Source organism: Alnus glutinosa, chromosome 6, assembly GCF_958979055.1.
Source record: "Alnus glutinosa chromosome 6, dhAlnGlut1.1, whole genome shotgun sequence".
NCBI classification, from domain to species: Eukaryota; Viridiplantae; Streptophyta; class Magnoliopsida; order Fagales; family Betulaceae; genus Alnus; species Alnus glutinosa.
Genome location: NC_084891.1, coordinates 4,940,530 through 4,953,926, shown reverse-complemented (window position 1 = coordinate 4,953,926; position 13,397 = coordinate 4,940,530). Strand labels below are relative to the sequence as shown.

The 13,397-nt window shown below is 38.8% G+C and overlaps 2 protein-coding genes across 2 annotated transcripts; both read right to left on the bottom strand.

The window, feature by feature from the left end:
* Positions 1–686: 686 nt before the first annotated feature.
* Positions 687–6,294, bottom strand: LOC133870933 (pentatricopeptide repeat-containing protein At4g32450, mitochondrial). Its single transcript, XM_062308221.1, has 2 exons — positions 3,841–6,294; positions 687–1,136 (listed from the first exon to the last, which is right to left on the bottom strand). The coding sequence occupies exon 1, from the start codon at positions 6,165–6,167 to the stop codon at positions 3,858–3,860; it is 2,310 nt and encodes a 769-aa protein (XP_062164205.1). The 5' UTR covers positions 6,168–6,294; the 3' UTR covers positions 687–1,136; positions 3,841–3,857.
* Positions 6,295–9,121: 2,827 nt separating this feature from the next.
* Positions 9,122–12,742, bottom strand: LOC133871285 (pentatricopeptide repeat-containing protein At3g54980, mitochondrial-like). The gene has a single exon (XM_062308696.1). It carries the CDS (start codon positions 12,128–12,130, stop codon positions 9,506–9,508), a length of 2,625 nt encoding a protein of 874 aa, XP_062164680.1. The 5' UTR covers positions 12,131–12,742; the 3' UTR covers positions 9,122–9,505.
* Positions 12,743–13,397: the final 655 nt, after the last annotated feature.

Here is a 13,397-nt window from a genome sequence, read left to right as displayed (position 1 = left end):
AACTCAATATATTTCTATTTCTTTCTTTCCTACCAGGCTATTGTTCGTCACTAATCTTCAAGAAATGTTAACCCTCTCCAGCTGTTATTATGTTCTGAGGTTGTGAAGCAAATTAACAGCAAGTGTTCTAGAAATTCCATAATCAACCCTGAGTAGATCACTCAGCAGCCATAGTTCAAAAGTACTAACTTCAATTAATCACACTTTCTTGAGAATGAAAAATACATTGGATGCAGTTTAATTTTGTATGGAACTTGTAAGCCAGTCAGATAATTTTTTTAATAATAGGTTTATCTTTCTTATGAACTCCCAAATAATTCCATGCCATGTCTGCTCAATCAGTAGTCCCATAAATGCATTGCACTGCTATTCTATATGGGCATCCAAATTACGACCATACATACAAGTCATTATGCCTAAGTTACAGAGTGAAACAGGCCGTGTGCCACTAGTGATTAGTGATTAGCAGTTAAACACCAAGAGAAAGTATAAAGGGGAAAGGTCCTCGAAAAGAAAGAAAGTGGGTAGTAGGGTGTTCCAAAGGAGCACTGAAGTTTTCTCCCAATTCTTTAATATAACAGCAAGGGAACAAGGGTCAATTCCGGTAACAAAATAGGACTTCTAGAACAACCGGTCACCAGTTAAGCAGATCATATGGATGTAGAATCACTGTGAGTAGCTTCACATCTCTCAAATATTAAAAATAACATAAAACTGGGAAAATCCAAACCCCTGTTTTCCAATTTTGAGGAAATAACAGGAAATTAAGCAAAACAAGTGAAACTTATCCAGAGTGATTAAAGACAAACAATATGCACTAAATAAATATACCATATAAAGAAAACTATACTGATGTTCATTATCTGAAGTAGAAGTTTGATAAGAATGCCTTCCTAATCAAGATTGTTCTTGCAGCGGTTTTAAAGATTGGGTTTTACATTGGCACATGTGTCCATGGTTCCCAGCATACCTGAAATGAACTATATCATTGAATCAAATGAAATAATGATGCCATTCACTGGTCATCTATTGTCTCATGTAAAAAGCCCCATTGTTTAAGCCAAGAGAAAGGCGGCAAAACCCAACTTCAACTTTAGACCTTTGGAAGCAAGACATGCTAGCCGCCAACTTTGGCCCTGGAAAAAGTAGGGGATTCATCAATAGCATTCTTGAAAGACAACTCCCAGTGCAAAATGGTGAGAGAATCAAGCCATAGTATAATTTAGATCCAACAAAAGGTTTACACAGTGGAGCAAAAAATAGCTTTCTTATTACTCTTCTGCATGCATAACAAATCAATTGATGTCATAACATCACCAGAATGAAATTAAAGGGAATAGACATAATGGGGGGAAGGGATATGCACAATTTGCATAGGCCAGTGGATAGAAGAAAATCTCAATAGTCAGAATTTAAATTCCATCATTACCTAGTAAATAACCGAAGAGCTTCCATGTTCTTATAAATGCCAAATTAGTCAACCAGCCAACATAATAAAGGCAGGACAGGCAAACATTTTATGCAAGCAAAAAGACATAGTTAGATCGCAACTTTGTCATCCTCATATCCAGAACATCAGATACAGAATAATTCAATTTTTTTTTTCTTATTTTTTGGGTGCAAGATTTCAAAAACCAAGAGCTGCAGATAGAGAAGTCAATAAGAATTTTCTCACATGATATGGCAGCCAAACCTTTCTAATGATTCGAAAGAACTTCAAGATCTTATCTGAATATAATTAGATATAATAAAATCCTCCCAAAAATAAATGAATACACATAAGGAAAAAGAAGAAAAGGGAATAAAAGAACACTGTGATGAGCCTGAAAAAATTCATTCCTGCATACAATCCTACAGAAAGACCAATCCTACAAAAAGCAACCATTCCTCCTGCTTCTTACAATGATTTGTGAGGACATTCAAGCCTATTATGGAATATCCTATTCTAAAGGAAAACAAAGTACAAGCATGCACCTGATTGAAGTAAAGCACACATCTTTTTAATGTAGTATTACTTGTTTCCAAGGAAAATAGTTATAATATACGATCAGAAAAGTTAGAAAAGAATCAAAATAATGATTTATTTAGATTATTAGCTCAAATATGTGCAGGTTTTAGGTCCCAAATGTTGAATCCAATGTAGGCTATTTTTTTTTTTTAAGTAATAAACTGGTCTTATTAAAAGCGTAAGGCGCCCCTAAATACACCGGAAGTATACAAGAGGAATCACCTAGCAAGAAAGCGAAAAACGAGACAACCCACAAAAAGAAAGAAACCCAACAAACCCTCAACAACCAAAATCCCTCAAACCTGAACCCTCAACTCGAAACCCACAAAGAGCACTCAAAGCTACACGAACGAAACCCAAACAAACCCACAATAACCAAAGCCCTAAGCCAAAAATCCGCAAGGAACATTCAACGCTCCAGCACCTGAGCCTATTTAAGTCCTATTTCTATTCGTTTTTTAAAATAGTTTTCAGGAAAAGGAACATGCATCGGGTTTCTGAAAACTGGTTTTCTGGAACCAGTTCCCAAAAAAATAACTGAAACTGGAAACATATTTTAGATGTTTTCAAAACCTAAAAATGGATTTCACTTGAAAAAACGGGGAAACCAGTCTGGATCCAAATGCACTTCCTGATTTTTGCACACAGAATCAATTTTTTTTTCTCAATAATTGCCAACCACTTTTTCATGTTTCAAAACAACTCAAAACCCTTTTTTTTATTTTTTTTTCCTCAGAAATAGCTTTTCAAAAGCAGAAAAATTGAAAGCATATCCAAACGAGCCCTCAATTTCTTAAAATATCTATAAACACATCTGAATAAAATCATCAATGTGCAGCAAAGTACTAAACAAACCAAATAAAATTTAAACATACCAGCAGATACCATTATCTTGTGCTTTACAGAAGTTTTTTTTCATGTGCATTACGAAATATACCCAACTAGTAAAAAGGTCAAATTCAAGCAGACGGTTTTACAAAACATAACCAAAAAAGTGCAGAAACATAGCGGGAGTATCTCTAGCAATGGTCATTTTCAATTGGTTGCTGACAAGTCATTATTTTTAACATTAAAAATAAATAAACACATGCTTTTTACACTTTTCTGCATCAGGTATATCTACAAAAAAACACATGCTTTTTACACTTTTAATGCGCTTTATCGAGTGCACTGCAATTGAAGATCAAGAAATGCTTTTAACTTGGTACTATGCGCTTTAAGCAAGCCTAGGCACAATTTTAACAACACTGGTTGTAACCAACTCATGCACGTCAATACTACAAATCAACAAACTCGACACGGTGACACCCTCCTCAGTACCTATAAACGGTGTCATAGTCAATTTAAAATCTGACTTCCAAGTACTCAAAAACTTGCTTCAAATAGTAGCACTTCCCATGGGCTTTGCATATGCATAACTGCAATTACATGCAACTCAATTCTCACCACAAAAGGCAAACACCGAAAAAGAGCAATCTCACACAGGCATCAAATATATAATCAACATTTTGATAAAAGCAACCAGACAGTTCCATTTGTTCTCTACTCAGAATTGTCCAGCTGAAGATGAAGCATACTTTAGATAAAATCGTAGAAAACTAAAGCTAAAGGTATAATAACCCAGCTACATTATTAGAAACAAATCATCTCAACAAGAAGGAAGGAGACATTACTAACAAGAGCAGGCATTACTAACAAGCTTAACAAGAATATATGACCACATTCAGAAGCTAGCATGAACATACAATAGAAGCTTCAATATGTTCTTTTCTTCTTAAAAAATTTATAATAATATATTATAAAAAATAAATAAAAGTATGATAAAATAGTACCTCAATTTTCAGTCTGTTCACCAATAATCCCTGCAAGAGCACAACCCGTCTTTAAAATGGTGGAATCTCTTGGCATCTCGTATAATGAGTTCTCTGCCAACAAGCTTTGAGATGATCTTCAGAGCAGTGTGGCAATCACCACAAACACGAAGATTCTTGATTATCCTAATAGGCGACCTAGCAGGACTATTAAGAAGACCATCAGCAATAGCAAGTCTCTCACTATGCCCAAGAAGAGCGTCCTCCTTGGATTCCTGGTCTATGTCATGCAACACAAATCTAGTATCTGGTAAATAACCAGCCTCTTTCATCTGTACCTTCAAAGCCCTAAGTTCCGCATAGAGCCTATCAGTGCCAGGATGAGATCTATCCCCCGCCCGATATTCATGGACTCGGCTCCTAACTTCTAAAAGATTTTGACTTGCTAGTTTCTTCTTCTCTTTCTGTTTTGCAAGGTCTGAAGGTTTCACAGGTAGAAGGCCACCCTTCGATTGCTCATTCAAACGTGAGGGGTCCAGCTGCTCAACAAACTCAGCACAACGATCACCAAGCTCTATGTGCCCATGAACTCTGCAGAGATTCATCAAGGTTTCCCATACATCAACACTTGGTTCCAATGGCATCTTTTCAATGAATTCAAAAGCTTCATCCAGATACCCTGTACTACCTAGCATGTCTACCACATTAACATAGTGATTCATGGATGGGGCAATGCTATAATCTTTGCTCATAGATTCAAATTGCAACATTCCTTCATTAATGTCTCCCGAAACACTACAAGCAGAGAAAACCCCAATAAACATTTGACCATCAGGTTTCAGTCCTGTTTCTTTAAACTTAGTGAAGAGATCAATGGCGTCCTCCCCAAGACCATTCTTAGCAAGCCACGTTATCATAGCATCCCAAGATGTCAAATTCTTGTTCGGCATTGTGTTAAACACTGTGAACGCATCATCCATAGAACCACATTTCCAATACATCTCTATGATTCCGTTATAGGTACTCACTTTGAGAGGGGAATGTGATCTTAAGATGTGTTCGTGAATAGATTTTGCCTCCTGTATAGATTGAGCCTCACCACATGCCTGCATTAACTGTAAATATCGAGGCAAATTCACAGGAATACACTGCTTCTCTAACAACCCCAAAACTTCCACAGCTTCCTTCACTTTCCCCTCTTTGCAAAAGACATCTAGCTCCTCAAGAGTACCAACATTTGGGTGACTGTCAGATGTCTCAACCGATTCCCCCTCAGGTGTTGTATGACTTGATAATTGAGAAATCCCTGTCATATTATGAAAAGCATTAGAGTTAGGCAGATATTGACCAGCACTAGAGCTCTGCTGACACCCACTTTGAACTTGCTGCTTCAGTCCAACATTCCCCAAGTTATGGTCATACAGGGTTTGCTGAGCTTGCCCAAAATTTTGGATGTAATTCCCATTTAGGCTTCCATGAGATTCTGAAAGGCCTTGGGAATTAAACCCATAAGGATTCTGCCTCACTTCTCCAGGTCCCTCCTGGTAAGACCCATATGAATTTTGTATATTTCTATCTCTCCCATTGAACCCATTCATACTATGTTGTAAATTCATTGTACTCTGCACGTTAACCCCATTATAGTTCTGTGAGAACTCTCCATTGTTATACCGATGATGCCCACTAAAATTTCCATTTTGCTGAACTTGGTTGCTCTGCATTTCATTTATTGTGCGTTCACTATAAACTTCACTATTATTCTGATGAAACCCACTTGAATTCTGCTCGAACCCTCTCAAATTATTTGCATAAAACCCACTTGGGTTTTGCTGCGCCTTTCCACTATTTCGACCATTATTCCCACTAAAGTTTCCTCCTCCTTCAACTGGCCTGCTCTGATATGTACTGCTAGAGATTTGCCTATAAGGCCCACTAGGATTCTGATCATATTCATTTGAATTTTGCCCATAAACCCCACCAAAACTTCCAGCTTGCCCAACTGGGTTCTCCACAGAATCGTATGTTGTGCTTTCCCTACAAGTGCCAACGGGATTTGAGCCACGCTGAACCTCCACTGAGCTTCCACCAATAGAACCAGTTGATTTATTGTGAAAAGCTCTAGTATTTCGGCTATCACCGAAATACCCGCTAGGGTCTTGCGGATATTCTAAATAATTATCTGAGTAATATCCATTAGCATTTTGAAAATCTGATCTTTCAGCGTCAGTGCTGAGATTTCTCAGCAAAGTGACAGTTTTGATTGAATATGATGAGTTGCGTGAAGAACATACCTTGGATAGTGCTATGAGGAAGTTGTTTCTCAGAATCGTAGCTCTCTTTGATGACATTTCTGGCCTACATGCACCCTTATAGTGCTACGAGCAAGTTCTAGGAAGAGAATTTCAATGACAGAAAAGCAGAGACCGGAAAGTATGTTAATGGAGGAGCCGAATCCTGAATCCCTGCCCTGATCTTTGATCTTTAGAACGTTAAACCCTATTGGGCTACAAATGGACAGGGCCACTAAATGTTGGGCTGCTTGGCCGACGAAGCCCACCTGGGCTTAGAACGCTTTTAGGCCAAACTGGCCCATGAAAGTGAGTCCATCTGTCTCTAGAAAAAATACACGTGCGATGATCGTGCTTAATTCGATCACTCAAGAATCCTGCTTTTCTTGATCGATTTCTGCTTCTCCATCTATCAGATTTATGTTTTTTTGAAGGCTTGACAATTCGGATTGCCGTGTCAACCCATTTGGTTTGCGTGTCAATCCATCGAGTTAGCATGTAAACTCATTTAACTAATTTGATAAAAATTGTGTAATTATCGCGTCATAAACGGATTGATGGGTCATAAACGGATCATAAATGTGTCATAAGCAGGTTGGTGGGTCATAAACGAGTCATTAACGGGTCATAAACGTGTCATAAACTGGTTGACGGATCATAAACGAGTTATAACCTAAACCCAAACCCTATATATTCGTGTCGTGTTCATGTTGGATTCGCGGGTCGTGTCAAAATTGCCAAGCCTAATTTTTTGCGATCGTGAGTTGAAAGGGGAAATTAAAAGCTAAGGTTTGAGAGAACAAGAATGCGCATAATTAATTACTATAATAAATTGTCATGAATTTATATATTGTATTTTTTTTATTTTTTTTTATTTTTTTACGTGGTGGTCAAGTTTAAATCTCAAGCATAAAAGAGGGGTGTGTAGTGCGCACATGCTCGGTGCTAACACTTTCCTTTTTCCTTTTTTCTTTTTCTTTTTTCTTTCTTCTTTTTCTTTTTTTTTTTTTAAAAAAAAAAATTATTATTATTATTAAGGGAGAAGAATTACTATACTATTGACAATGAGGAACTAGAATTTCTTCTAATGGATTGTGGTGAATTAAGAGAAGGTTCTAACGAGATTTATGTGCTGGAGCAGCTCTTTGTGCACTTATATAGGCCACATTCGGACCCTAGGGGCTCAACAAGTTGCAATTTGATTAACAAATTATAGTCTATCTCGATCTGACAATGACCCTTATCAATTGTATTGGATTAAAAAATGATTTTTTATTTTTATTTTTTATTATGCGTCCTTTTTTATTTTATTTTTTTGTTAGCTTACTATATTGTGAATCATATAAGATGTATGTCTATATATTTCAAATAACGAATAAAGTAGTGGCTCCAGTGAGTTTCTATTTGAAATATAGGCAGTAATATCTATTTCGCGTTCAGCTTTTAGGTCAAATAGTTTTTAGGCTATTTAAATCATGTTTCTATTTCGTTTTTTAAAAGAAAGCCCCTTCTGTCAGGTCATGGCAAAAACCAAGGGTTTTCTGTCCACCAATAATATATTGACACATCATCTCAAAACAAAAAAAAACTCAAAAAACTAAAGTGTTGTTGAAACACCGAATCTGGACCACGCTGAGAACGCCCCTGCCCAAATCCGCACCACCACAGCCAGGTCGGACGCCGCCGGCACCGCCCAGGCCAGACCACGCCGCCAACGCCCGTACTGGACCACGTTACCACCTGCCGGGTCGAAACATGCCGCCACAGCTAGGCCAACCCCAACTCCTCCGGCGTGGGTCTGGACGCTTCCGACAACGCCCAGGTCAAAAAACGCCACCAACGCCCGTGCCAGACCACACCGTCGGTCGAAAACCGCCACTGTCCAGGTCGGAAGACGCCGTCACAGTCAGGCCAAACCCGACGATGAGTGATGCCCGGACAGAAGGGTTGGCCCGAAGGCCACCCCCAGGTTCGGGCCAACCCCAGACCCCGGGGGTGGCCGTGCAGCCGCCCCATGGATCGGGGGTAGCCGCGCAGAGCCTGGGGTGACCATCGGGCCAGCCCTAGATGGATCTAGGATTGGCCCGAAGGCCACCCCCAGACCCCGAGGATGGCCGCGCGACCGCCCCATGGACCAGGGGTAGCCGCGCGGCCACTCCCAGCCTCTGTGGAGTGGCCGCGCAGCCCGATGGCGGCGGATTTCCGGCCTGGGGCTGCGGTGATGGTGCTCTTCCGGTTGGGGCCTTGGGGGAGTATTTCTTCAGGCTGGATCATGATTTTCTTGGGCAGCAGAATTTCATTTTTTGAGTTTTAGCTGATTTGTCGATTTCTTATTGGTTGGCAAAATACCCTTCCTTTCTGCCACGATCGAACATAAGTTATTCTCTTTTTAAAATAGTTTTTGGGAAAAGGAACATGCATTCGGGTTTCTGAAAACTGGTTTTCTGGAACCAGTTCCCAAAAAATGGCCTGAAACTGGAAACATATTTTAGATGTTTTCAAAACCTAAAAATGGATTTCACTTGAAGAAACGGGGAAACCAGTCTGGATCCAAATGCACTTCCTGGTTTTTGCGCAAACAATCAGTTTTTTTTTTCTCAATAGTTGCCAACCACTTTGTCATGTTTCAAAACATCTCAAAACCTTTTTTTTTTTTTTTTTTTCCTTCAGAACTAGCTTTTCAAAAGCAGCAAAATTGAAAGCATATCCAAACGAGCCCTCAATTTCTTAAAATATCTATAAACACATCTGAATAAAATCATCAATGCGCAGCAAAGTACTAAACAAACCAAATAAACTTAAACATAACAGCAGATACCATTATCTTGTACTTTACAGAAGTTTTTTTTTATGTGCATTAGGAAATATACCCAACTATATTAAAAAGGTCAAATTCAAGCAAACGGTTTTACAAAACATAACCAAAAAAGTGCAGAAACATAGCGGGAGTTTCTCTAGCAATGGTCATTTTCAATTGGTTGCTGACAAGTCATTATTTTAACATTAAAAACAAATAAATAAATAAGGTGCTTTTCTGCATCTGGTATATCTACAAAAAAACACACGCTTTTTACACTTTTAATGTGCTTTAAAGAGTGCACTGCAATTGAAGATCAAGAAATGGTTTTAACTTGGTACTTTTGCTTTATGTTCTAGTAAGCCAGAGAGTGATGATGATCCTAGGCCTAGTCAACGAAAGAAGAAAATGCATACCTTATAAACATCCACAAAGTCATCAGAGTACTGAATTAAAAACAGTCATGTGACGCCAACGTGGACCTTACCTTCCCAGCTTGATGGTGAAGGATATAACAAAATTGCAGGTCATGATATATTTCTCCTTTGAAGGACCAAGCAAAAGCTTGAAAGCAACTTGAAACAATAACCGTCCCAGTTATTTACACTTGCAAGGCTCCAGCAAGAGTATTTACTCCCTTGGCCTTCCCATTTACAAGAATATCATAAGTAGCTTCATCAGGTACAAGACCTCTGTGAAGCATCTCATCATGTAGTCTAAACGCTTCTTGCAGATTCCCCTCCTTAAAGTGTCCAGCAATCAAAGTATTATAAATAAGAACACTAGGAGTCATGCTATTCTTATCCATCTCTTCCAAAATCTTGCGTGCATTTTCTAGCTGTCCTTTGTTACAAAGGCCATTTATCAGAACAGTATATGTGATGATGTCAGGCACAACACCCTTGGAAAGCATCTCTGAGTAAAGATCTGATGCAAAGAGTAATTTACCCTCTTTTAACAATCCATCTATCAATGTAGTGTAAGTTTGCAAATCACAAGGAATCCCATCATTTATCATTTTCTTGTGCAAGTCAAGGGCTGCTTCCATGTTATTTAGATTCCTGAATCCGCTAATCATGCTATTGTACACAACTGTATTTGGAGACAAACCAACTTCAAGGAGTTCAGCAAACAGTTCACGTGCACTTTCCATGTCTCGCCTTTTGCAAAATCCATCAATCAGAGCACTATATGCCGTAACATCCAATTCAAGACCCGTATTTATCATCTCATTCCGCATTTTCAGAGCAAGACCAATATTATTGCTTTTGCAAAACCCATTAATCAAACTGGTGTAAGTTACAACATTGGGGGAAATTCCACTTTCACACATCTCTCTATAAACAGCCAGTGCAGGATTTATGGCACCCTCCTTGACATATCCATCTATAATGCTGTTGTAAGTTAAACAGATGGGAATAAAACCCTTCTCAACAAAGCTCTTCAACTTATCCCTTGCCTCAGTTGTGCGGCCAACTTTGCAAAAGCCATTGATAATAGTGTTAAATGTGAAGTCTGTGGGAACAATATTTACATCCAACATTTGGTTAAACAAATCTAAGGCACGCTCAGCGTCACCTTTTTTGAAATACCCATCCATCAAAATTGAATACGTGATCACATTAGGCTTTAAGCCATTCTCTACCATCTCCAGAAATAATGTATTTGCAACATCCGTATTCCCTTCTCTGCAGTGGCCAAGTATCAAGTTGTTGTATGAAACTACAGTAGGTACCACACCCTTACTAATCATCTTTACCCATAGACTTTGAGCCTCATTTACCTTACCTTCTTCACAGAGCCATGACAAAAAGTTATTATATGTGAAAAGATTAGCAATACCGCATTCAACTGCCTCATCAAACAACTTGGACGCATTTTCCAGCATCCCAGATTTCAAGAATCCACGTAACAAGGAATTAAGGTTAAAGACACTAGGCTGGATACCGTTGTCTTTCATTTGGGTGTAAAGCTCATAGGCCTTTTCCATGTTCCGATTCTTACAACACCATTCAATCAAGACTGAGTATGTAACCTTGTTTGGTGAAAGCCCATCCTCACCAATCTTATTGAACAAATCCAAAGCACTATTCAGATCACCTTGCACACAATACCCCTTCATCAAACTCGTTGCCACGACCAAATTCATTGGCTTCCCACAACTCACCATTTCATCTTTAAGCCTCAATGCCTCTACCATATTCCCCTGCTTCACACAAGCCCCAATAACACAAGCATAAGTACCCTCTGAAGGAACTGATCCCATTTCTCTCATCTCCTTCAACAACCCGGAAGCCAAACTCGAATTGGGTTTCTTACAAACAGCCTGAATAACAATACTATATGCCGCTGCATCAAGTTCAACCCCTCTATCTTTCGCCTTTCTGAAGTATTCCTCCGCCTCCTCAGCCTTCCCTTCCTTCAAAAATGCACTCATCATCACATGCACCGTATAGCAATCGCCACTAATTCCTTTCAATACCATCTTACCATGCAAATCTCGCACTTCACCAAACATGTTTCTCCTAACCAATGCTGACAAAAGAATATTCATATATGGTACCCAAGGACTTATATCACTCTCTATCATTCTATTACAACAAAGTACAGCATCTTCAATTCTATTAGCTCTAACATAACTGTTCAACAAATAATTAAAAACCTGCGAATCTAACACAAAACCAAACCTTTTGGCGCATTCTGCTAAGTGATCGACAAAAACACGCGGCGCGGGACCCGAATCGCCCGAGACGCACTGATTAAGCAAATTTTGAGCAAGTTTATGAGTCTGGGGAATGCCCACCAAAATGTGAAGCAAAACACAGAAGGCATCCACGCTTTTAACAAAGCCTCGCTTTCCCTCGGCCCAGTTGAAGTACTTCAAAGCCGATCTTGGCTCGCTCTTGTGGCTCAGAAGAGTGTTTATCACATGGGTTTGAGTCAAAACCGAGTCTTGTGAAATTGGTGCGGTGAAGTCGGCGCGTTTGGGTTCTGGGGAAAATGGGGCGACAGAAAATTCAGGGTCTGAAGTGGGTATCGCCGGAAAGTTGGATTCTGAAGTGATTTTCTCGTGACAATTGGTGTTTGGATTCGGATTCTCGGAAAATGGAGGTTCTGGGATGGACGGTTCGTTGGGAAATTGTGGTTGTGAGCAGAGAGATTTAGGGTTTAAGAAAGAGCGGAGAAGACATGGAGGGATCGGAGAAGAAGTGAGTGAAGATCTCATCGTGTGAGTGGGTTTGCCGTTTGGTCAGAGAAGAATACGAGCTAAAACCCTAAAGATCCGGCTTCGATGCTGTTAGTCTAAAAACGACATAGTTTTAGACTAACAGCAACAATGGTGTTGTGAAACGACATGGTTTGACAACAATGCCCTGAGACCAGTTTATTTAATCTTTTTGGTTTTTAGTAAACTTGAGAATCGATCAGCCAAGAGATTACCTTCTTGATCGAACTTGTCGACAGCCACATCCGCAACAGCACCGACCTCCGTAGAAGCTTTTGTTCGTGGCAGAATCAGCCACGGCCTCCTGGTATTATTGTTCTTGAGACATCAATCTCATTAAGCTTCTCAACGCTCTGAATTCCTTCACGGCAAGAGCGTCCTCTTCAATCTTCCCTGCCAGAGCACTATTGCCCCCATATCCCAGCATCAGCTCCACAGCCATTTCCTCCCCAACGCCATTGACAAAAACGCAAGCCTTGACTCTTCTGAACTGGTTGTCGACCAATAAAAAAAAATGATGAAGGTAGGGTGGAGTGGAGATACTATCAAAGAAAACGGGTCGTGATTAGCCGTTGGATTCATGACTCGGTAAAATCGGAGAGAGAGAGGGAAAAACAAAAATAGATTATTTAGTTGGGGACAGTGATCCGAGTATGTGTGCTTTGCTGTTACTCTATTATGAGTAATGCTACGCATCATCCATTTGTCTTTCTTTTGTCACCTCAAAATTGATGTGACTCTTAAAATTACCATTGGATTAAAATCCAAGAGTGATATATCAAAAATTCAATGGTGATTTTAAGAGCCACATCAATTTTGGGGTGATAAAAGGAGGACAAGAAGATGATGTGTAGCATTACTCCTCTATTATTTAGTTAAAAGAACTAGCAGCAAGTTTTCATTATTTTTTTTTTATATTTAGGGAATAAAATTAATTTTTATTTTTTTATAAAAAAATATCTCATTATAGATTCTCTTACATTTCCTTATATCAATTAAATATTATTTTTTTACTCTTATTTTATTCTTTTTCTCTATTTCCTACTTTTTCTCTCCTTTCTATATCAATTAAATATATATTTTTTTATATTAAAATAATACATAGGAAAAGAATAGTAGATATATATACATAAAAAATTATTATTCATTCTCAACTCCCTCATCTAAATATAAGGCATCTGCTATGTAAAGTTTTTTAATGTTTTTCATTAAATTTTTCATAAATATAAGAAAGAGAATCAATATAAGGTAACTGCTGCTAGTGCTC